General features: G+C 40.4%; 3 protein-coding genes across 7 annotated transcripts in view; 1 reads left to right on the top strand and 2 right to left on the bottom strand.

Moving 5' to 3' along the window:
- The window catches only part of ehmt2 (euchromatic histone-lysine N-methyltransferase 2), a gene marked incomplete at its 3' end in the record, with an annotated part of 26,431 nt that extends 18,551 nt beyond the window's left edge, over positions 1 to 7,880 (bottom strand). Inside the window, exons 1-11 of the mRNA XM_083899471.1 lie at positions 7,757 to 7,880; positions 6,816 to 6,885; positions 6,529 to 6,690; positions 5,710 to 5,954; positions 3,524 to 3,602; positions 3,333 to 3,418; positions 3,094 to 3,234; positions 2,938 to 3,009; positions 2,145 to 2,253; positions 1,862 to 1,948; positions 417 to 553 (exon numbers count right to left, since the gene is read on the bottom strand). Of these exons, the coding sequence (XP_083755597.1) occupies positions 417 to 553; positions 1,862 to 1,948; positions 2,145 to 2,253; positions 2,938 to 3,009; positions 3,094 to 3,234; positions 3,333 to 3,418; positions 3,524 to 3,602; positions 5,710 to 5,954; positions 6,529 to 6,690; positions 6,816 to 6,885; positions 7,757 to 7,825 (1,257 nt within the window). The 5' untranslated portion in view covers positions 7,826 to 7,880. The remainder of the gene's footprint in view (positions 1 to 416; positions 554 to 1,861; positions 1,949 to 2,144; positions 2,254 to 2,937; positions 3,010 to 3,093; positions 3,235 to 3,332; positions 3,419 to 3,523; positions 3,603 to 5,709; positions 5,955 to 6,528; positions 6,691 to 6,815; positions 6,886 to 7,756) is intronic.
- LOC310935926 (uncharacterized protein) lies at positions 7,849 to 14,175 on the top strand. Of its 4 annotated transcripts, XM_083899931.1 has the most exons (7): positions 7,853 to 8,146; positions 9,073 to 9,281; positions 9,374 to 9,559; positions 9,961 to 10,155; positions 10,908 to 11,993; positions 12,673 to 12,735; positions 12,825 to 14,175. In XM_083899931.1, the coding sequence occupies exons 2-7, from the start codon at positions 9,078 to 9,080 to the stop codon at positions 12,831 to 12,833; spliced, it is 1,743 nt and encodes a 580-aa protein (XP_083756057.1). In that variant the 5' UTR covers positions 7,853 to 8,146; positions 9,073 to 9,077; the 3' UTR covers positions 12,834 to 14,175. The 4 variants fall into 4 exon arrangements, with proteins under 4 accessions (XP_083756055.1, XP_083756054.1, XP_083756057.1 ...); XM_083899929.1 differs by having other exon boundaries at positions 7,849 to 8,146; positions 9,078 to 9,281; positions 12,673 to 14,175; XM_083899928.1 differs by having other exon boundaries at positions 7,852 to 8,146; positions 12,673 to 14,175.
- A 681-nt stretch (positions 14,176 to 14,856) lies between these two features.
- On the bottom strand, positions 14,857 to 21,011 carry nelfe (negative elongation factor complex member E). 2 transcript variants are annotated; one of them, XM_083900259.1, is made up of 10 exons: positions 20,972 to 21,011; positions 20,507 to 20,592; positions 20,153 to 20,222; positions 19,608 to 19,753; positions 19,027 to 19,101; positions 18,466 to 18,787; positions 18,206 to 18,350; positions 17,466 to 17,520; positions 15,105 to 15,207; positions 14,857 to 15,028 (listed from the first exon to the last, which is right to left on the bottom strand). In XM_083900259.1, exons 2-10 carry the CDS (start codon positions 20,579 to 20,581, stop codon positions 14,952 to 14,954), a joined length of 1,068 nt encoding a protein of 355 aa, XP_083756385.1. In that variant the 5' UTR covers positions 20,582 to 20,592; positions 20,972 to 21,011; the 3' UTR covers positions 14,857 to 14,951. The 2 variants fall into 2 exon arrangements, with proteins under 2 accessions (XP_083756385.1, XP_083756384.1); XM_083900258.1 differs by lacking the exon at positions 20,972 to 21,011 and adding an exon at positions 20,818 to 20,945.
- Positions 21,012 to 21,240: the final 229 nt, after the last annotated feature.

Here is a 21,240-nt window from a genome sequence, read left to right on the forward strand (position 1 = left end):
GTTGCAATAGTAGTAAATAAAGCCCTTAAAAGACTACTGCTACTGACAAACCCTGATTTTCTTTAAGGAGTCGAGTTACTACATGCTGTAATGCATTATTAGAACACTGTACTGCAGGAGGTTAGTTGAGTATACTGTCATCAGAGAGGTGAGAAAACATAAGTAACAATGGAAGAAGACTAGTCTGTCAGAGGTTCATCTTACGACCCATATAACAAGACAATGGAGCAGTGCAGTCTCCACACTTAAAGGTCCTATATTATACCCTATTTCTCCAAGTGAACCTAGTTCCCTGGTGTCCTAATGAACATGTCTGTGACATGCTTTCGATCAAAACACCGTAAAATGCGTATAATAATCAGGTAAGCCACTTCAATGACACTCGTATGGGACTGGTTCGGGTTGACGGGACAAACCTCTCCGTTGATGCTCTCAGTGGCCATACACCGTCTGCTGACACGGTGGCTGGTGCTGTCGACGCGAGGAGCCTCCATCCTGCAGCTGCACAGAGGAAGCTCCTCCAGCCGCTCTGTGTCTCCTGCATCACTGCCTTCTGCAGACAGGGAAGAAATCAGGCTTGTCACTGTATTCAAATTAATTGAAATGCACTTCTTTTGTGGTACAACAGTATTGTTCTACAGCTACAACAGCTGTAGAACAATACATAACACAACAGAGTCGACAAACAGCCCATGAACGAAATAGAAGTCACAAAACAAAAATAACACAGTATAAAACATGAATAGTGCATCGACTCTAAAACACAAAAGTAAAGAGATAGATATTAGCATTCAATTCTAAAACCACGGTGACCCAAATCAAAATATATAAATTGTGAGAAGAACATGATGGTAATATGCATACAATTGAGTCTTGATTTAAAAATGTATTTGGAACCAAAATAAATGTCCCATTATCCAGCTGTGGGTCCCAGCCAGAGCTGTGTGCTGTGCTGTGGCCTAGTGGTTAGGGCTTCTAGCTTGCGACAGCAAGGCAGCCGGTTCAATCCCCGACCAGTTTGCGGCTGAAGTGCCCCTGAGCAAGGCACCTAACCCCCTCACTGCTCCCCGAGCGCCGCTGAATGCAGGCAGCTCACTGCTCCGGGTTAGTTTGTACTTCACCTCACTGTGTGCTGTGTGTGTTCACTAATTCACGGTTGCAGTAATTGGAATTTCCCCACTGCGGGACTAATAAGGGAATCTTAATCTTAATAAATATTGGGACATCAACACAATTCTCTTCTTTTTGGCCGTATACACCACTACAATGGATTTTAAATGAAACAAACAAGATGTGCAACGGCACACTTCAGCTTTAGCTTTAATTTGAGGGTTTTTACATCCAACATGAACGGTGTAGTAATTACAACACTTTCTATATGTGCTTCCCACTTTTTAGGGGACCAAAAGTCATGGGACAATTGACTGGGAAGCTATTTCATGGACAGATGTGGACTATTCCCTCATTATGTCATCTTCAATAAAGCAGGTAAAGGTTCTGGAGTTGAGTTCAGGAGTGACATTTGCATTGTTTATTAAAATATTTTTATCAAAATACCTGGAACAATGTGGCTCTTTACAGACAAATAATTAGATAAAGATAAGGGAAGGACACTAAACGTGAAGGTCTTTTTTGGTGAACATCTTAGAATACAGAGATGTATACTCGAGCTGCAACAACAATGGATTTTTATAATTACAAACAAGCCTTTTCATTTTCTTAAATGTGAATATTTTATTATTTCTTTGCTATATTATTATTTTATATATATTTTGGGACATTCTGTGAAACAAAAAAATGAATGGATTAATTGAGAACATAATCATTAGTTTCAGCCCTAATGTATAGAGCATAAACATACCATGATGAGGAGAGAGAGTAAGACTATCAGCAGCAGCGATGTCCAAAGCATCCAACGGAACCTCTGTGTACTCTGCAGGCCTTTCTGCTGAGGACAGATAAAACGTACACGAAAATGATGACATATGTTGAATATCAATAAAAAGCAACTCCTTTTGTAGTTTTTAATCATAGAGGTTCTGTACATTTAGCAGCAACTACAGATATCAGTAAAAAGGTCAGTGGCTGCTATGTAAATCTTGGTATATTAATAAAATAAATAAAAGTCAAATAGAGTTCCTCACCTCCCATTGTTTCCACCACATGAGTCGTGTTTCTGTCTTTGTCCTGGTCTGACTGTGACCATGAAGAATCCTCAATTTCACCTCTCCTCTGTGTTTCAGATTGTGAACTCTATGTGAAAAACATTAAAAAGTCTGACTGAATAGAAACACATGAAGGACAGAACATATTTCTAAAAATGCTGAGCAGTTTATTTTAGGAGGTGAAGCATGGATTTAAAAGACCATGCTGCTGATTTCACGCCATTTGGCAACTTGAGTCAAATCAATGAATATAGCCCAGCCTCACAAACTCAATCTCATCACTTAGTTCAAAGGACTTTAGAGTCGGTACAGAAAGTGACACCCTCTATCCTTAGAGCCTCCCATCGAGTGAGGACAAACCTCAGGAAGAGCCACAGAGGAGGGATCCCTGTCCCAGGGCCGTGTCACATTTATACAAACAGATTTGGAAGATAAAAAACTAAATGAAAAAAAAAAAACATACACATTTACAAAGAGTGGAAAGATAAAAAACACAGAAAATAGGGTGAATTGTAACCGAAGCCAACTGCCAAGAAACACAGCAATGCAACTAAAAAAGGAATGAACAACAAGAAAACACACAGATGCAAACAAAGCTTTGGCAAGAGTGACATCTACTGGTGTAAAATGTGTAAAGGTTTGTTTCCAAACTACACTGATGAGGGAGTAACTGCCCTTGACCATTTGGATCAAACAGTGGAATTTAGTGTTTTAACAAGTGTGGAAAACTAAATGTGATTATCAAAGTAGTAAAAGTGATAGAATTACTCACATGGTCTGACAAGTCCACTGAGCCCTCTTTATCTTTAGTATGTTGCTTATCTCCTCCTCCACTATTTTCAGTCTATAAAAATGCAAATTTAATTATTAATTAGAACTTTGAACGTTTGCTGACAGTGGGAAACTCAAGTAAACTGAAGTTTCATACCTTTCCTAAATCTCTTGGGGAAGGACTGGAAACCTGTATTTTGTTGACTGCTTCCTCCTCCAACTTCCCCACGCTGCTATGGGTCCTCACCGGAGCAGTCTTATTAACAGGTTCCACCTTTTTATGGAATAATGTCTCTTCCTGAATTTTTTAATTAAACAGAAAATACACTGGCATTACACAACAAAAACAAAGCTCGGTGAAGTGTAATTTAAATACCAGCAAAAACATCCTTATACCCCATTTGTAGTGTTTTCTGTAAAGTTTTCAGTCTTCTCAGGTGTGCTGTTCTCAGATAAATGATTCAGTTTTCTTCTTTTTACAACTACAGGAAGACAGCAAAGCAACATAAATCTCTTCATTCACAGCAATGACATTATGTTTTACACTGATTGATGCTAGTGCAAGTGAATGTTCTATAGCTACTCACTAGTTTCAGGGTCAGAGGAAGGGCAGGTAGAGGATCCTGAGGGAGTCGCAGATGTAATGGGTGTCTCGACGTGACTTATCTGCAGAAGAAAAACAAGAAACGGATCATGAAAAAGTAGGGCTGGGCCAAATCTCAACATTTTAATATATAGCAACATATCTGTAAACCAGATATACCACGGGACAATATCGCTTGTATCGATATAGTTCAGTTTGCATTAAAATGACAATACATGAGCCGCAAGTTCGCCCCTATTTCTCCTCTCCCTGTGTCCCCACACACACACTTTTTAAATGAACAGGATGAATAGGACATGCCGCTTTGTGTTTTTAGTACATTCATATGAATATTTTTGGAAAATTAGAAACCCCAATTACGTCACAGAAAAAATAATATATATATCAATATCGAGCATCGCCATTCAGCTAAAAAATATTGAGATATGACTTTTAGTCAATATCGTGCAGCCCTATGAAAGACCCTGAACTGCAGCTAAATTTTGCGTTTCAGGGGCTGGAAGATTTCTCCACATTTTATCATTTCACAAACATCTTTGTCTTAAAACTGCAACTTGTGATTATTTTCGTCATCAATTAATCTGTCGATTATTTTCTCAATTTATCGAGTACTTGTTTCGTCCGTAAAATGTTGAAAAATGTGGATTGGTGTTTACTAAACCTGGAAATTATGTTTTCAAATGTCTTGTTCAAATGTCTACAAACCAAAAAGATTTTCACGATTTATTTGTCAAATGGAGCAAAGACACCAGAAAATATTCACATTTAAGAAGCTGAAAATCGAAAAACTTATTTGAATTATTGAAAAAGGGAAGAAAAAAACAACACTCGATCTGATTAAACGATTATTTAAAAAGCTGATGAATATTTTAGTGATCGATTAATTGAATAATTTTTGCAGCCCTCTTTATTAGGGGTGGGAATCACATATCACATAAGTAACAAAAATAGTGCCTCGTTATAAAAAAATTGGTCTGGGACAGTATCGATTCTGAATCGTACTGAATAAGAATCACAATTCTTATGCAGGGGCGGAGCTACGCCCCCCCGCCACCCCCCAATTTAGAGCCTAGTCCCCCCAGCTGCCCCCTTAACTTTTGCGTTATAAAAACTTTACTTGTAAAAACATCCGCAACTATGTCCACAAGCTTTTCAAGGTAGTGAAACAAACAATAAATTGACCAAAAGTCAATAATTGTAAATATATATTTAGGCCCCTGACTCACTTAGCTACGGCCCTGCATCAAAAGTGCAGTGCACTGTTCACAGTCTGGCTCACACACAGCGAGTCTGCTGCGGTGGCTCTGCCTCCCGGCACAGAGAGGAGCGACTGTGCTGCCCCCTGACCATCTGAAGGTGAAGTCAGTTTCCTCAGTACACCAATTTAACTTAGTTACATTTGCAGCAGTGTGTTGTAGCAGTAGACCTTACTGTCACCTATCACAGCAATGAGTTAAACCAGGAGACATCCTTTACTTTTGTAAAGGATGTGTTGTACGTATTAACTACATGGCCCTACAGTGTAGTGATACAAGGATAACCAGAGCTTCTCACAATGAAAAGGAGAACAAAAAGTGGGGACATTGAAATGTTTTTTAGTAAGAAAAGTGCACAGCAGAAAGAGAAGGAGGGAAATGAAGGAGAAGGTAGTGAACTGGAGAGACCAGGAGGCTCAAAGCAGAAGGAGACCAGAGAAGGAGATGAAGAAATAAGTGAAGGAGAAGAGGATATGAGGGATGAAGAGGATGAGGCTGCTGCAGATTCACAAAGTGAGACAGAGGCAGGGAGTGACAGGGAGGAAGAGGGTCCTCAGCCTTTTAAGTTTTTGTTTTTTTTTAAATATTTTTGAATATTGCACTTTTTATTTTAGATTTTAATTTTGTTATTAATACTTTTACTTTTTAAGAGATGCACTGGGCTTGTTCCTGTTGTTCATGATAAAACAGTATTTAGTTTTAAAGTATTTATATGTTTGTTATGTTAAATCCATTTACATTTGGGGATTCTTGTGTACCGTCCTCCCAGGCCAACCTGCCAAGACCTCTTGCCCCCGCTTTGCTACCCCATGTAGAATTTTCTAGATCCGCCACTGTTCTTATGTGAATAGATGTTTTTTTTCTACTAGTTACTCTGGTCAAGATTCAATGAACAGATGAAAAATGGGCTCACCTGTACTGGTGGTGGCCTGTTCATGGTCTTGCGGGCTCTGTGGATCTTGGGTGGGGCAGCGGAAGAGGAGAAAGCAGCAGCAGATGAAGATGAAGAGGATGAGGGAGCAGAGAAAAAGGTGGATTTACTGCTGCAGGGACCAGAGACACTCATCTTTGCTCTGCCAGGGGACAACGTTGAGGATGTAGAGGGGGAGGAGCACAATGAAGAGGAGGATGTTGATGAAATGGATTTTCCTGCATGACCTGAAAGAGGGAGGTAAAGGCAATCACTGAAGATGGTTTGTAAAAGCCTTTAAATTTAAAAGCATATACTGTATAATATTTCAACAAAGTGTTCAGCTTTGGTCAAAATCAAGGAACTCCACAAAGCAAATTGTACAGGATATAGGGAATAAAGCTGATACATTTTAAATTTGAGGCTTGTTAGGATTAGGAGAAAGACACCTGATGAAGGGTTAGTGTTATTTTTATTTTTACATTCAGCCTTTAAAAAGCAATTTTAAATAGGATGTAAAAGTAAAATCTGCGGTCAAGTGTCATTTGCTTTCGCTGCCATGGCTCCCCGGAGAGCCTGCTCCTGCTGCTGAAAAAAATCCTACAGGAAACACTGTACTTATAATACTAGAAACTATATATATATATACATATTTATTTAGTTTTAGATATTGCCTATAAAAACACCAGTTCCCAAAGTACTTTGACTTAACAGAGCAAATGGAGACTATTTGAGGAAATAAAGAGAAGATACAAGAAAAGTTAATATATTTCCAAAAGTCATAGTCAAGCAAGAAGGGGGAGAATGTTCTGAGAGTCTCACCTGGAGGAGGTTTGTTTAGGGGTGAAGCAGGTGATGATTTCTCCTCCTGCTCTCCAGCTCTGGAGGCATCCTTACTAGACTCGTGAGATGACGGCATCAATGGCGTACCACCCTTGTGCTCTGTCTTCTTCTCAAGAGCAGCAGTGGTGGAGGCTGCATTATCTGTGAAACATTCAGAGCTATATTAAATCTACCAAAAATGAATGAATGGCAGCATAATTCTGAATTTGTCAACATTAACACAGTGCCCCGTGCTTCAGCTGCATAAAAAAATATTTTAGACGTACCCTTTTTTACTTTACCTGGTCCTGCTAAAGGCTTTGATGATGTTTCAGAGTCCTTTTCTTTTTCTGATTCCTGATAGAAAATATTGGTCAGTCTGTGAGCAGCATAACGCAACAGTCAAAATAGATTTTTGGTTAAATCTACAGCAGTTTTCATAAGGGGACCCACTTTTACAAGATGACAAACAATCAACAACCAACACAATATAAACGAATCATGCCACAAGCTATGTTGTGCATAATATAATGTTTCTAGCTATTTCTTTTCATTTCATGCAACACCCTAAACATATTTGAATAGATAAACTCGACAATAGACATATCCAATAAATATGGTTGCTAAAAGAGTACCAACGTCATATATACCCAAATCACAGTAAAAGACTGGAAAGGTTTCAGCAAACGTACTTAACGACACATTCATGGACCAAATTAACTTTAACTATGATAAATACATTGTCAAATCACGAATGTTACATGCCTACATTGCAGAGATAAATTGTGCTTTTCTAAAATGTCTTTTTATATGCTAAGCCTCTGCATCTCAAACCGCAGCTTCAACAGTTATCCATTCATGGACAAGCAATTAGACAAAGTAAATCGAGGGCACACTTAGCTCTGTGTGCTAGTTACAAAAGGAAATTAATGCATGTAGACAGCAACAACTAGGTGGCTAAGACAAAGCCAGGTGGTGAATGAAAGGTGAACGTAAACAATCAAAAACCCCACAATGCTACCATTAAAACACCAGGCTAATGCTGCTAGCAATGTAGCATAGCTTGCAACAACGAGCGCTTCAGGCGACTCAATTAAGATATTTCGGGATGTGGCGCACTTAAGGTTTGCTGGCATGGTTTTGCTACGTAAACTACTGTTTTTAAACGTGTCAAAAATAAAACAGAAGACACCGTTGTGTGTCATTTGTGTTGAAGAGGGCTCACTACCTTTGTCGTTGCCTCAGGTGCCGACATTTTTCCCGACGAGGGTCGACGTAGATAGCGTGCTTGCGTCATCGCACGAGCCACGCCCCCTTCATTGTATACTCGCTGATCGGAAATCAGTATGCGTACAACCGCCTCGCGGTTTAGCGAAAAGAGGCTCTTCACACAAAAACCGATTCACGGTCAGTTCAGCGGCCAATACGGGGGCAGTCGTTGTCACGTGACGCGCCTCCGAGTAAAAAAAAAGTAAATAGAGATCGGACAGGAAGCGATCGAAATTAAGGATCAAGAAAATCTGGCTGCTAACCGCATAACCCCAGCGACGGCCCTGTTCAACCCAACCCAAACCATTTTAAATAAGTCTTACGATATTTAGCGAAACAACGAGGGAAGGTGAGTTTCAGCAAAGTTTGGCGAGAGCTTTTGTTTGTATGTAGCTAACTCGAGCTAGCCTAAGTGAAGTGTGGCAGCCGAGCTAGGCCATGAGGAAAAGACACCAAGTAAATGTGTCGTCGAGGTCACAGCCCACTAAACTTCACTTCATAATAATGCTACTTATTATTCTAGACTTCGTCGTTTCTTAAAACACACACACTTTTATTGTTGCTGTTCTCACATTAGCTAACTTTAAAATGTCGCTCAGTGTAAAACTAGCAAAATACAGTGATATTCGACTCGACTCAATCGAATGTTTTTGTAGCAATTCATGACGAGTAGTAGTTGTAGTAATATTTATTAGTATATAACAGTCAGTAATTAGTGTACCATCAATGTTACTTTATGTACACTGCAGTTATAATTGTCGATACTTTCTATATATTTTATTTGTGCAGCGCCACCGTGAGGAGACACCAAGTAGCGACGCCCAGTGAGTGAAACTGGCAGGGACTGTTTACTTTAGAGTGTCTTAATTTATTAATTATAAATATCGGTATTTGCCCTGGCGTATCGATTCTCGTATTGCAGGAGAGAGGACTATAATCACGAAATAGATATTTTTACCCACCCCTACTGTGAACCATGCATTATTTTCGCTAGCTCTTATGTGCTGGAGTTTACAATATTTTACAAATATTACCATTGAATGTTAAAATAGCATTTTTGCTAGAAATACCCACCTCTAGTTGACAGGACAGAAGCATGACATGAAATGCCTCATTTCTGTGTTTAAAATAGATTATCATGGTCTATCAACTATTGAGCTCACTGATGTTATTAGCTTCAACAGATGTTGCAGTGTTGTTTTTTTTTTTAATCTAAACACCACTTTGCTGCCATTAATAATTTGCCAACTGTAACATTTTGCCATTTTTATTCAGGAAAGATGGAGATGCTGTGTTTTCGTTTGCCGGGTCACGGGGACAAGACCCTGCAACACATGAATTCACTGAGATCCAGGCAGCACTTCTGTGACATTACAATAATCGCCAGCAACAACCAGACATTCAGGGGACATAAAGTGGTACTTGCTGCCTGCTCGCCCTTCCTGAGGGACCAGTTCCTCCTCAACCCATCCCCAAAGCTTCAGGTAACACGGCAGATTTCATCACTCACACTGTCCCAACTGTAAAAGCTGCCATGATGTCACTTCTCTGAGTGCTTTGTTTCACATTTTGTCAGGTGTCAGCCCTGTACAGCTCCACTGTGGTGTGTGATCTGCTCCTGTCATGTTACACTGGCATGTTGCAGTTTAACTCAGAGGAGATTGTCAACTACCTAACTGCTGCCAGTTATCTGCAGATGGAACATATAGTGGAGCGCTGCCGAGGAGCTCTGAAGAAGTATGTACAGCTAAAGAACCCCAAGGTCAGTAACCAAAAGTGGGAAGCACATATATAAAGTATTGTAATTCCTACACCGTTCACCTGATTTGGATGTAAATACCCCCAAATTAAAGCTGAGCGTGTGCAGTTAAAGCACATCTTGTGTAGTTTGTATCAGGTCATTTGTCTGTCATGTTGCAAATGTGCACTATTTATTTGATGTCCTTGGATATTAGGAAAGACAAGAATAAAAGCAGTGATAACATAGACAAACAAAGGCCTTAAAATGAATCATATTATATAATTATAGAGAATATATATATTATCACAGCAATCTAACAGTTAAAATCATATTTTTCAAGTCCAAACCATAAGAGAAAGTGGTTCGTCCTAAATCAGAATTGAACTTGTGGAACATGTAAATGTGTACATTTCTTCCTCTAGGTGACCACAGAGGAGAGTCCATCTCAACCAATGATCGTGAGTGGCAGCATCCGCACTGTTGAATCTCCCCCTGCCAGCCAAGCCTCCACTGTGGACCCTCAAAGTGCTGGAGTGGAAAACAACAGTGATATGTCCGGTCAGGACAGCGGTCAGCACCACGATGAAAGTCCTGTGCTTAAGGAGCCGTGTATTAAGGTTTGTATGTGTGAAAGACAAACTGATGTCGGAAAACAAAAGTCTATTCTAACTGGTTATGGAGTGGTTTTTATAGGAAACCCCTCAACGTGAACACGGTGAATAGATCAAATGTTTCTGAGAGTGTCACTGCTGTTCACTCTTCCTCTTATGGCTGGAAAATATTGACAGTAGAAGTGGGCATGAGCAGTAGATTATTAGATCATTTGCTTGCTTATAAACAGTCCATCAGTTACTTTGACTAATTAAATGTAATGCTTTATTAGTGATTTCATTTATAAAATCAAATATTACTTCTTCAGCGATGACCTCATTGTGGTGCATCGATGGTCACAAGGTGGCAGCAGGAGCAAGCAGTTAGTTAGTGGAGTTTGTGTGTTTGCAGATGTGAATTTACGGGGCCAACTCACAGTGAACCCTGCATTACTTTCACTAGCTCCCATACACTGGAGTTTAGAATATTAAAATATTTTAATATTTGAATTGAATAGCTTAGAAATTCCCATCCCTAATCGACAGTGTGACCGTTTTAGTATTTCTCATTTGATAAAAATCATATTGAAATGTTTGAAAATTCCCCTAAAATGTATTAAATTGGGGCAGAGGTTATAATTTCTACCACACTTATTTGTATCCTTTGTATCCGTGAAAGACAGAGTATATATCGTGACAGAAGAGATGTTAGTAGTTTCCAGACTAAACTCTGCAGCTGCTGTCCTGAATACGTGACTTAGTTTTCAACTCTGTTACAGGTTCACGCGTCAGACGAGGAGGACGAGTCCAGACCGGAGGATTACGATGTGTTTCGAGTATATGTCTCTGAAGAGGAGCATATGAGCAGAGGCAGGGAGGAGGAGACAGGAGCTCCCACTGATGGACTTCAAGATGCTGCTTGTTACCCAGAGACGGATGGTGTCGTGTTCGGTGGAGAAGGCAGTGAATATGATGTAGATCTCAGCACTGGTGGACTTTCGGTAGAAGGTCTGCGTGCTTTCAGACGCAGGTGGCCTGATCCTAAAATCAGTCGTGGCAGAGGGAGTGGCGGCAAGGGGAGAGGTTTCAAAAGGAGAAGGTGGGTGTCTTCTCAGGAGAAAAGACCTCCAGGTATTGCTCACCACCAGGATTTGTGGTACCTGGCAACTCCAGGATTAGGAGGGAGCTTCGGGCTGGACTACAATCAAGATGGGCTCAAGACAGGAAGCTATGTACCAGCTGACCTCCCACGCATAGACTTTGGTGTGGGTGATGCTCAGGGAGAAAAGGCTTCACCCCTCGCAGCTAACACTGTAAACCAATATTCCCTGGAGGATTCCAGCTGTGATGCTGGTGAGGGGAGTTCAGGGTTAAACGGTGGAACAAAAGGAGGAGGAGACGAGTCCGTCGCGGTCGTTGGGTCAACCTCGAGCGTAGCAGGGCACGTCATATGCGAGCACTGTGGCATGACTTTTCCCTCAGCCCACTCTTTAGCTGTCCATTCCCGCTCCATGCACCTGCTGTACACCTGTCCCTGCTGTGGGAAAAACTTCCACAACTCCGTCAACTTCAACCGGCACATGGCTGTGCACCGGGGAGCCGGCAAAACCCACCAGTGTCCGCTGTGCTACAAGACTTTCACTCAAAAATCCACACTGATCGATCACATGAACCTCCACAGCGGCGAGCGGCCACACCGCTGCGCCTACTGCCATGCCCGCTTTGCCCATAAGCCTGCGTTACGGCGCCACCTGAAGGAGCAACACGGGAAAACCACAGGGCAAAACTCCCTTCACGAGCAGGAGGAGATTGAGAGGGCAAGAGAAGCTGCAGGAAGAATACGAGAGGAAGAACAAGAATGTCTGGTGACTGCTCAAGTCTCATAGGCCAAAGCATTAAAAGACAGTAAAGGGTTTCAACTAAACCGCCTCAGACTTGACAGCTTCCTGTCAGATTGAGTGCAGGCTATAAGAGCAAGGCAGTGATGCCGTTATTCTAGACGTTCATCATGGCAGAGCTGGCGAAAAAGAAGCGGAGAACGCTTGTCAGAGGAAGCGAGGAAGAGGAAACGAGGCCACACATTTCTAAAATATTCCTTCCCCTAATAGAGAAAAGCCACCAGACTTGCAAAGTTCTAGCACACGACTAATGTTTGTGGATAAAATGAATGCTCTAACAGCAGACCTGTCAACAAAGATAAGATAAGTCCTTTATTAGTCCTGCAGTGGGGAAATCTACATCATTACAGCAGCAAAGACAGTAAAAAAAGAAAGAAAAGAAGGTAATGATTGCTCTGAATCTGGAATAAACAATAATAAGAATAATTAAAAAAAAAAAATCTAAATAGCTTTCAGAAATAATCTATTTGATTATTTATTCCTGTTGTTTTCTTACAGTTCTTCTTTTCCTTTGGGCTGCTCTCTTCAGGTGTCGCCACAGCGAATCCTCCTCCATCTAACCCTGTTTTTGTATCCTCTCTCACACCAGCTAACGTCATGTCCTCTTTCACTACATCCATAAATCTTCTCTTTGGTCTTCCTCTAGACCTCCTGCCTGACAGTTCCAACCCCAGCATCCTTCTACCAATATATTCACTATCCCTCCTCTGTAAAGTACACGACCAAACCATCTCATTCTGGTCTCTCTTGACCTGATCTCCAAACCATCTAACGTGCTGTTTCTCTGTTCCTCCACAGTTCCTCTGATGAACTCATTCCTGGTCCTATCCATCTTTGTCACTCCCAAAGAGAACCTCAACATCTCCAGCTCTGCTTCCTGTCATTTCCTCAGTGCCACTGTCTCTAGACCGTACAGCATTGCGGATCTCACCACTGTCTTGTATACCTTTCCTTTCATTCCGTCTGATACTCTTTTTATCACACATTACCCCTGATACTTTTCTCCACCCGTTCCAACCAGCTTGAACATGCTTGAACAACAACTTTTCACCTCTTTTCCAAACTCCACTGCTCTGGACTGTTGACTCTAAATAGTGAAAATCATCGAGCTTCTTTATCTCCACTCCCTGTAGCCTCATGGTTCCACTTTGGTTCCTCTCATTCACACGCATGGCTCACACAGATTCCTGTCTGACCTCATCTGTCAGTCTGTCCATCACCACTGCAAACAAGGAGCTCAGAGCTGATCCCTGGTGTAGTCTTACCTCCACTTTGAACTTCTCTGTCACACAGCAATACATGTCCTGTACCAGTCTAGCTGTCTGGCTACACTCTCACCTACCACTACTTTGCAGTCACTGATCTCCTTCAGAGTACATCGTCTATACAAGATGTAGTCTGCTTGTGTGCTCCTACCTCTGCTCCTATAAGTTACCCTATGCTCCTGCCTCTTCTCAAAAAAATATTCACTACAGCAATTTCCATCCTTTTTGCAAAGTCTACCACCATGTGTCCCTCTGTGTTCCTGTCCTGGATACCAAACCTGCTCATCACTTCTTCATCACCTCCTTTAGGATAAGCCCTACTCCATTTCTCTTCCTAGCAATACAATGGTAATACAACTTAAAACCTACACTAAGCTTCTCGCCTTGCTACCTTTCCACACACAGTATATCCACCTTCCTTCTCGGCATCATGTCAACCAACTCTCTTGCTTTTCCCGCCATCGTCTCAGTATTCAAAGTCCCTACTCAGTCCAAGGCTCGAGCCTTTCCTCTTCTCTCTCTGCTTCTGGACACGCCTTCTTCCTCTCCTCTTTCAGTAGCCCAGTTTCCACTGTTAACCTGTAGGTTATTGGAATCAATGGCGGTCGTTGTTAACCCGGGCCTCAACCGATCCGGTATGAAAGTCGTAGGTTTGATTTGATTTGGTTTTGGCACAGATGCCCTTTCTGACGTAACCCTCTGCATTTATCCGGGCTTGGGACTGGCTCAAAAAGACACTGGCTTGTTTCGTCCTAAGGCTGCGTTTGTTATCTACCTGTTAGCTGTTGTTTTCTTACAGTGATGTCTCAAAATATACTGAGCACTGTGAAAAAAAATTAAGATTGTAATATGTGTGTGTATATGGAGTAGATTCTATTCTTGAACTGTGTGTGCTAACTGTACAGTATGATCACTGAACTCCGTTCAAAGATCAGTGAGTGTAAATTAAAAAATAACACGAGCAAAACTGTATTAAAGTAAGTTTGTTGATGAATTCATTTTGTCATGTTAATGTAAGATGGTAATATTTAGAAGCAGCTCACTTTCTTTACAGATCCAGATCCAGTGTCGTTTGGTCAGCTGACCTGATTTTGGGGGCAGATAACATTGCCCAGACCATAATAACTACAGGTCAACTGATACGATGCTAAAATTAAACTTGATTTACCAGTTACTGAACAATATTTATGGTCCCTCTCTCCATTCTACAATTTATCTGTACTGCAGTGCAACTATATACAGTAATTTCAATCACAGTAAGGTATAAATGTTAAATGTGTGAAACAATATATATATTTAAAAAAAAGAAATGGAGAAAAATAAAGTTTTAGTGACAGTTTTTAGTTAATAATCAGCCAATGCTTATGATTAAATAATGACAAATATCAGCCCAATTTAACTATGTGTACTTGCTGGATCCCAGCATTGGATAGCCTTGTATTTGATTTAATTCAATTTCTCCACTCTAAATGGTTTTCTTTTATAATTTGACGCTCTTTTCCACAACCTCCAACACATTTGTCTGATGTTGCATCACCTACTTAATGCGTTAAATCAAAGTGACTTTATTATGATCAGGCAGTGTATTACAAAAAGACATTCACTTGAAGCATCTGAGTTTATCGAAACAAATGCAAACAAAAGAAGAAGAAAAAAAGAGTCATCCAAGGAAGTCCTCACTGTAGACCACTTGGTTCCTCTTGTCCCTGTAGGAGCCTTTAGTGCTGTTCTGCACAGCTGTGAGAGAGAAGAGATGGTGGTGAAGGTGAATACACACTATATAATAATAATGATAATAATGATAAGCACTTACCTAGTGAAGCCCACACAGACTTTCCAGTGGCAGCATCAAGCATGGGCTGCTTCCTGGCAATGCTGACTTTGATGTGAACGTCTCCCACTGTTGCTCCGTTTAACTGAGACAAAAGTGGAATTATCTCAAATGTCTAAATCAATGACCACGAAGGACTACATTATACTTATTATGTCTCAATTCAATCTAATTACTTTACACTGGTTACACACTTCATGTGTACATCTAAAAGCTTTTTTCACCTGAAATGAACAGTTTTTTTGTTTCAAATGTAAACAAATATTTCATTAAATTCAATTTGAAAGTTAGTTATTGACTCCACAACAATAGAACAGAAATGTACAGTGGTATGCTAAAGTTTGGGCATCCCTGTAAATTTTTATGATTTTCCTTTATAAATCATTGGTTGTTTGAAAAAGACATTTCAGTTAAATATATCATATAGAAGACAAACAAAGTGATATTTGAGAAGTGAAATAAAGTGTATATCATTTACAGAAAGTGTGCAAGAATTATTTAAACAAAATTAGGCATGTGCATACATTTAGGAAAAAAGACTAAATGTTGTGCATCCTCCTTTTGCAGAAATAACAGCCTCTAAACGCTTCCAATTACAGTCTGGATTCTGGCGCAAGATATTTTGGACCATTCTTCTTTACAAAACATCTCCAGTTCAGTCAGGTTTGATGGTTTCCGAGCATAGACAGTCCGCTTTAAACACCACACATGTTCAATAATATTCAGGTCTGGGGACTGAGATGGTCATTCCAGAACGTTGTATTTGTTCCTCTGCATGAATGCCTTAGTAGATTTTGAGCAGTGTTTAGGGTCGTTTTCTTGTTGAAAGATCCAGCCCCGACACAACTTCAACTTTGTCACTGATTCCTGGACATTGTTCTCTAGAATCTGCTGATATTGAGTGGAATGCGACCCCAACTTTAACAAGATTCCCAGTCCCTGCACTGGCCACACAGCCCCACAGCATGATGGAACGACCACCACATTTTACTGTAGGTAGAAAGTGTTTTTCTTGGAATGCTGTGTTCTTTTTCCACCATGCATAACGCGCCTTGTTTTGCCCAAATAACTCTATTTTAGTTTCATCAGTCCACAGCACCTTATTCCAAAATGAAGCTGGCTTGTCCAAATGTGCTTTAGCACACCTAAAGCGACTCTGTGGCGGGTGCAGAGAAAAGTATTTTTCTGCATTACTCTTCCATACAGCATCTCCTTGTTTAAAGTGCGCTGATCTCACCATCCTTCACCTCTGCTTATCTGAGATTTTTCTTGGTCTGCCACTTAGAACTTAACGGAACTTAGAACGGGCCTTAATTAGAACCGTGCCTGTGGTCTTCACATTCCTCAAAGTTGAAACTGAGAGCTTAAATCTCTGAGATAGCTTTCTGTATCCTTCCCCTAAACCATGATGTTGAACAGTCATTGTTTTCAGGTCATGTGAGAGTTGTTTTGAGGCTCGCATGTTGCCACTCTTCAGAGGAGATGCTAAGAGGAGAAACACTTACAATTGACCTCCTTAAATACCCTTTCTCATGATTGGATTCACCTTTGTATGGAGGTCAAGGGTCACTGAGGTTACCAAACCAATTTTGAGTTCCAATAATTAGTCCTAAAGGTATTGAAATCATTAAAAGGCCAAGGGTGCCTAAATTTATGCACATGCCTAACTTTGTTTGAATAATATATTTAACTGAACTGTCTTATCCAAACAACCAATGATTAATAAGCCCAAACTTCTGCATACCACTACAATATATGATATATTGGATTTAACAATTTAACCATGTCATGAGGACATTTTCTTTATCCATCTCTCCAACACAGTTATGATTTATTTCATTAATTATCAGAAAACTTTGACCTCTGCATATTATTCTATAAAATGTTAGAACTTCACTTTATTAGCAACTGTTACCCTGACGTTTCTTAGTCCAATTTAATTACAAATAGCAAGTCGTCACCCTGTTAAAATAACGGCCTTACTAATTGTTTCAAGTCTTTGTTGTTTCAAAACTTCACCACTTAAGTCACACACTTGAGATAGGCCATTATCTTAAAGGGGTCAAATCGCATGCTCTGACCAAATGAGGATGTAGGTGGTTTTACCCTAGGTGGCTGGTGTCATGAGGAGATGATTTAGGCAAAAAAATCTATTTTGACAAAAACATGACTGAGGCGATTGTTTTAACAGTGTGACGAAGTCTAAACAATTATCATTATTCATAAATATTTGACAGCTATTAGAAGCTAAATGTGTTCATTTTAATGACCCACTTGTAGTACCTTGACAGCCCAGCAGGGAGCTGTAGAACAACACTTTGGGAAGCTCATAATAGTACCAACCTCTGCCACAGCCTGATCTGCAGACTCCATCTTCTCAAAAGTGATGAATGCACAACTAGAATCAGACAACGGGAAACATTAAACATCTGAGGTGCAAATAATAATCACAGTGTAGAAGACCAGCAGTAGACACAGTTTTGTCTAAAGATAGGTTTATGGTTGCCATAGAGTGCCGGGTGCACAACAAAAATGATGTCATATCCTGTGTCGGGCCGGGGACCTCAGCTCCTAAAGGTGTCGCGGTGCTTGGTCGGACTCGTGCACCTCTGAATTTTTGTAACTTTGTGGGCTGCGGTGCCAACTCAGGTCGAGCAGGTCCACTTGTACAAGCATTTGTACGACTCTTCTGTCAAATGGCCTTAAATTCATGGACGGAGACTGCTACCACGTTACAAAAAGACGATGGACATGGAAAAACATGAGGGATTGCTTTGTGAAAGTTTTTACTACTGTTGCTGCTAGGCAGCTTACTTTACTGAAGCCATATCTACTGTGGTTCATTTTGTGTGTTTATAGCACATGTTCTGTATTACTTATTACTTACAAAGGCACCATGCAACAAAACAATAAAATAAAATAAAAGTTGTATATAGATACAGCGTGTGTAGCCATGTTGGATAATGATGTCAGTAGACATCGACTTCCTGCTTATTCACTGAATATTTTGGTTGTACGTCGTCTTCGGGGCCCTGCACCACAGTGCCACACATGAGCATAAACAAGGCATAAAGGGCCCATACTTGCGTGGGTTGTCCATGGAGAGGTCGATTATATTTCCATGTTGACTGAAGGCAGAGCGCAGGTTGTCCTCAACCAGTCCAGAGCCATAAACATACACAGTGTTGCCCTTTCGCACTCCTCGTCGCTCTGGGTACGAGTCTGACCCTGAGGACAGACAGACATGGCATCATGAATGTGTTCCGCATGTTGCCTCTACCTCCACCATCACTAACAAGACAGATTTTTACATCTTTGACACAGACAGACAATGGTTACTCACGTCTAAACGGTCCATCTCTGTCTCGGTCTCGCTCCCTGTCTCGTTCTCGCTCCCTGTCCCTGCTTTGGTCTCTGTCTCTATCCCTGTCCATTTCTCTGTCTCTGTCCCGCTCCCTTTCCGGCTCTCGATCCAGCTCTCGGTCACGCTCTCGGTCACGCTCTCGGTCCAGCTCTCGGTCACGCTCTCGGTCACGCTCTCGCTCTCTGTCTCTGTCGGTGTCCCGGCTGGACGGTGTGCTGCCTGCATCGTCCTCGTCCCGGTACCGGTCACTTGAGCTGACAAAGCTCTCATACAGAGATTTCCTGTGGGCTCTCTTTCCAGACTAGGAGAGGTACAAGAAGAATAACATCAGGACAGAAAGTGTGTTTGGTTCTCAACCTCACAGTTCCACTGATATCCTTTGTCTTTTAGGGAATTTAAATATTATTTAAATTTAAAGACAGGCACCATGTTCATATTGTAGTCATACTGTATAATCTGGAAACTTGATTTACATACAAAAACACGTTTATTATTTATTTCCTTAATCTGATGTTCTACCATTTTTAATCTCCACTTTACCTCTGGCTGTTCTTCATCTGTAGAAACACTCCTTTGGAAGGGCAGGAAAGCAGGAACTGGCCCTTTTTCAGGGTCCTGTGTCAGATTAAGAGCAATGATTAACAGTTAACCTTTTACACTTGTACCATCTGTAATTTAGCTTTTAATCCACTAAAGAGGCCTCAAATTGACAATATTTTCATAATATTTCCACATGATTAAATGCATCACATTCAACAATAAATGCGGTATAAGCATGTCTACTGGTGAACCGTCGGCCTTTCACTCTAAGTCAGCTGAGATTGGCACATCTCCCCGTGACCCTCATGTGGAGGATAAAGTGGTAGAAGATGGATGAATAGGGTTTTACAATTGTTATCAATCAATCTGTTTTTTTGTGAACTATTTATAATTTCATATCAAAACAACCACTTTTTAAAAATTCTTAATGCTATGCAATATCATCATGAATATCTTTATTACTGGATGATGGAATAATCAAATCAACCATCACGACTGAACAGTTGTTTTCCCCCAGATTGTTGAAATCTTTTCAATGGTTAGACATGAACTTTGAATGTATGGTACAGTTATTATCCTACCTTGAGTTTTATCTCCAGCATTCGAGAGCGTTTAAAGCCAGAGTTTTTGTTCTCTGACTTGATGGCGCTGATGGCACCTGACTTGACGAGCATTTTTGCTTGCTCGGTTGCTGTCGCCGTGTCAACGACAGGCTGGTCCGTCAATGCTGTGATGGAAAGGTTGGTAAATGTTTAGTGTAACCGCATTTAAAGCAGAGAGAACATTTGTGCTAAATAGGGTGACCTTGTTTTTGAGTTTGCAAATATAAATGAAAGTCATGTAAACTAAGCTCCAAGTTTACCTGAACTAACAATTCATTTCATCACCAATAATCTGAATGACACCAATAATCTAAATTACAGTGTTCTCCAATGTTTGACAGATTTCTTTGTTATCAGTAGATATTCTCATTTAACAAGCTGAAAAAGCACATATCTTCTTATAATTCTTTTCAAAAACATTAAAAAAACGATGAATTAAAAATCAAAAATAGTTGGTGATGAATTTAGTGACAGATTAATCATTGGAGCCCTACCTAAATTCAAGTGGTGTCAAATAAACTTACTCCGTTTCAATCCACTCTGGTTTGTCTGGTTGGTGGAACTTTGCTTCTTCAGGGCATGTAGTGCCTTTTTCTTGATAGACAAATACATACACAAATCAAAACATCACATTTGTCTAGTAAAGGTTTGGAAGCTATATTCATAAAAGCATATAGTGCATTATCTCTGTGTATCCTGTGCAAAATACAGGAGTATTGGTACTGAGCCAGTGGTGACATAGCATATATACTGTTTGTTATGTTTGTTTGAATGTGTTTCTCCAGTTATGTCTCCAGTCTTAATTGCTCTTATTTCTGTCCATTTCCAATTTCTGTCAAGCACGTCCGTTTCATTTTATATGCATTTAAGTTTTTTACCTTTTTCTTTAGTTTTGCAAATTTCTTTTGCAGGGCCTCCTCTTCTTCCGTTAATGAATTGGGAAACACCAACATGATGGTAAATTCTACAACACAGACAGACAGACTGACTCTATCAACAATATCAAATTACTCTCATATTTAATACATAATAACCCTGTCAAAATGACCGTGTCCAGCTCATACACAGTGGTCCTCCACCTCCGTCAGCAGTCACTTTGTTTTGAGCTGAATTTAAAATCTGCTACATCTGAAAGTGTAGTCTTCACCTGGTTGTGTGTTGTGTTACGTGCTAAAACAACGCCACTAACCCATGTATGCTAAGTAAGTAGCCACCTTCTGCTCCAGATAGAGTACACATGACCTGGCCCCACAAGACGTAAACTACCAGCCTCAAAACAAAAACCTGCATTTTAAGGACATTTTAGCCAGCTGTTTTAGATTGTAAGTCGTTAATTCCCTTACCACACACACACGAACACTGCTGTGAGGCGACTTCAACAAAAACACCGACGCATAAATATGACGTCGCAGCTGCCGATGACTTTATATATTTTTTTTTTACTAAATATATATTATTTTGTATGAAAATTAATTATATACATCTTCAGGAATTTTCAAACGTATATATTTAGAAAAAATGTGAACTTTGATTTGACTTTCTTTTTTTACGCAGCTTCCGCTTCTGAAATATGACAACTTCTGGTGCGACATGCTTTTGCAGACAACTTCAC

The sequence above is a fragment of the Microchirus variegatus genome, assembly GCF_963457635.1.
Source record: "Microchirus variegatus genome assembly, chromosome: 13".
Lineage (NCBI taxonomy): Eukaryota > Metazoa > Chordata > Actinopteri > Pleuronectiformes > Soleidae > Microchirus > Microchirus variegatus.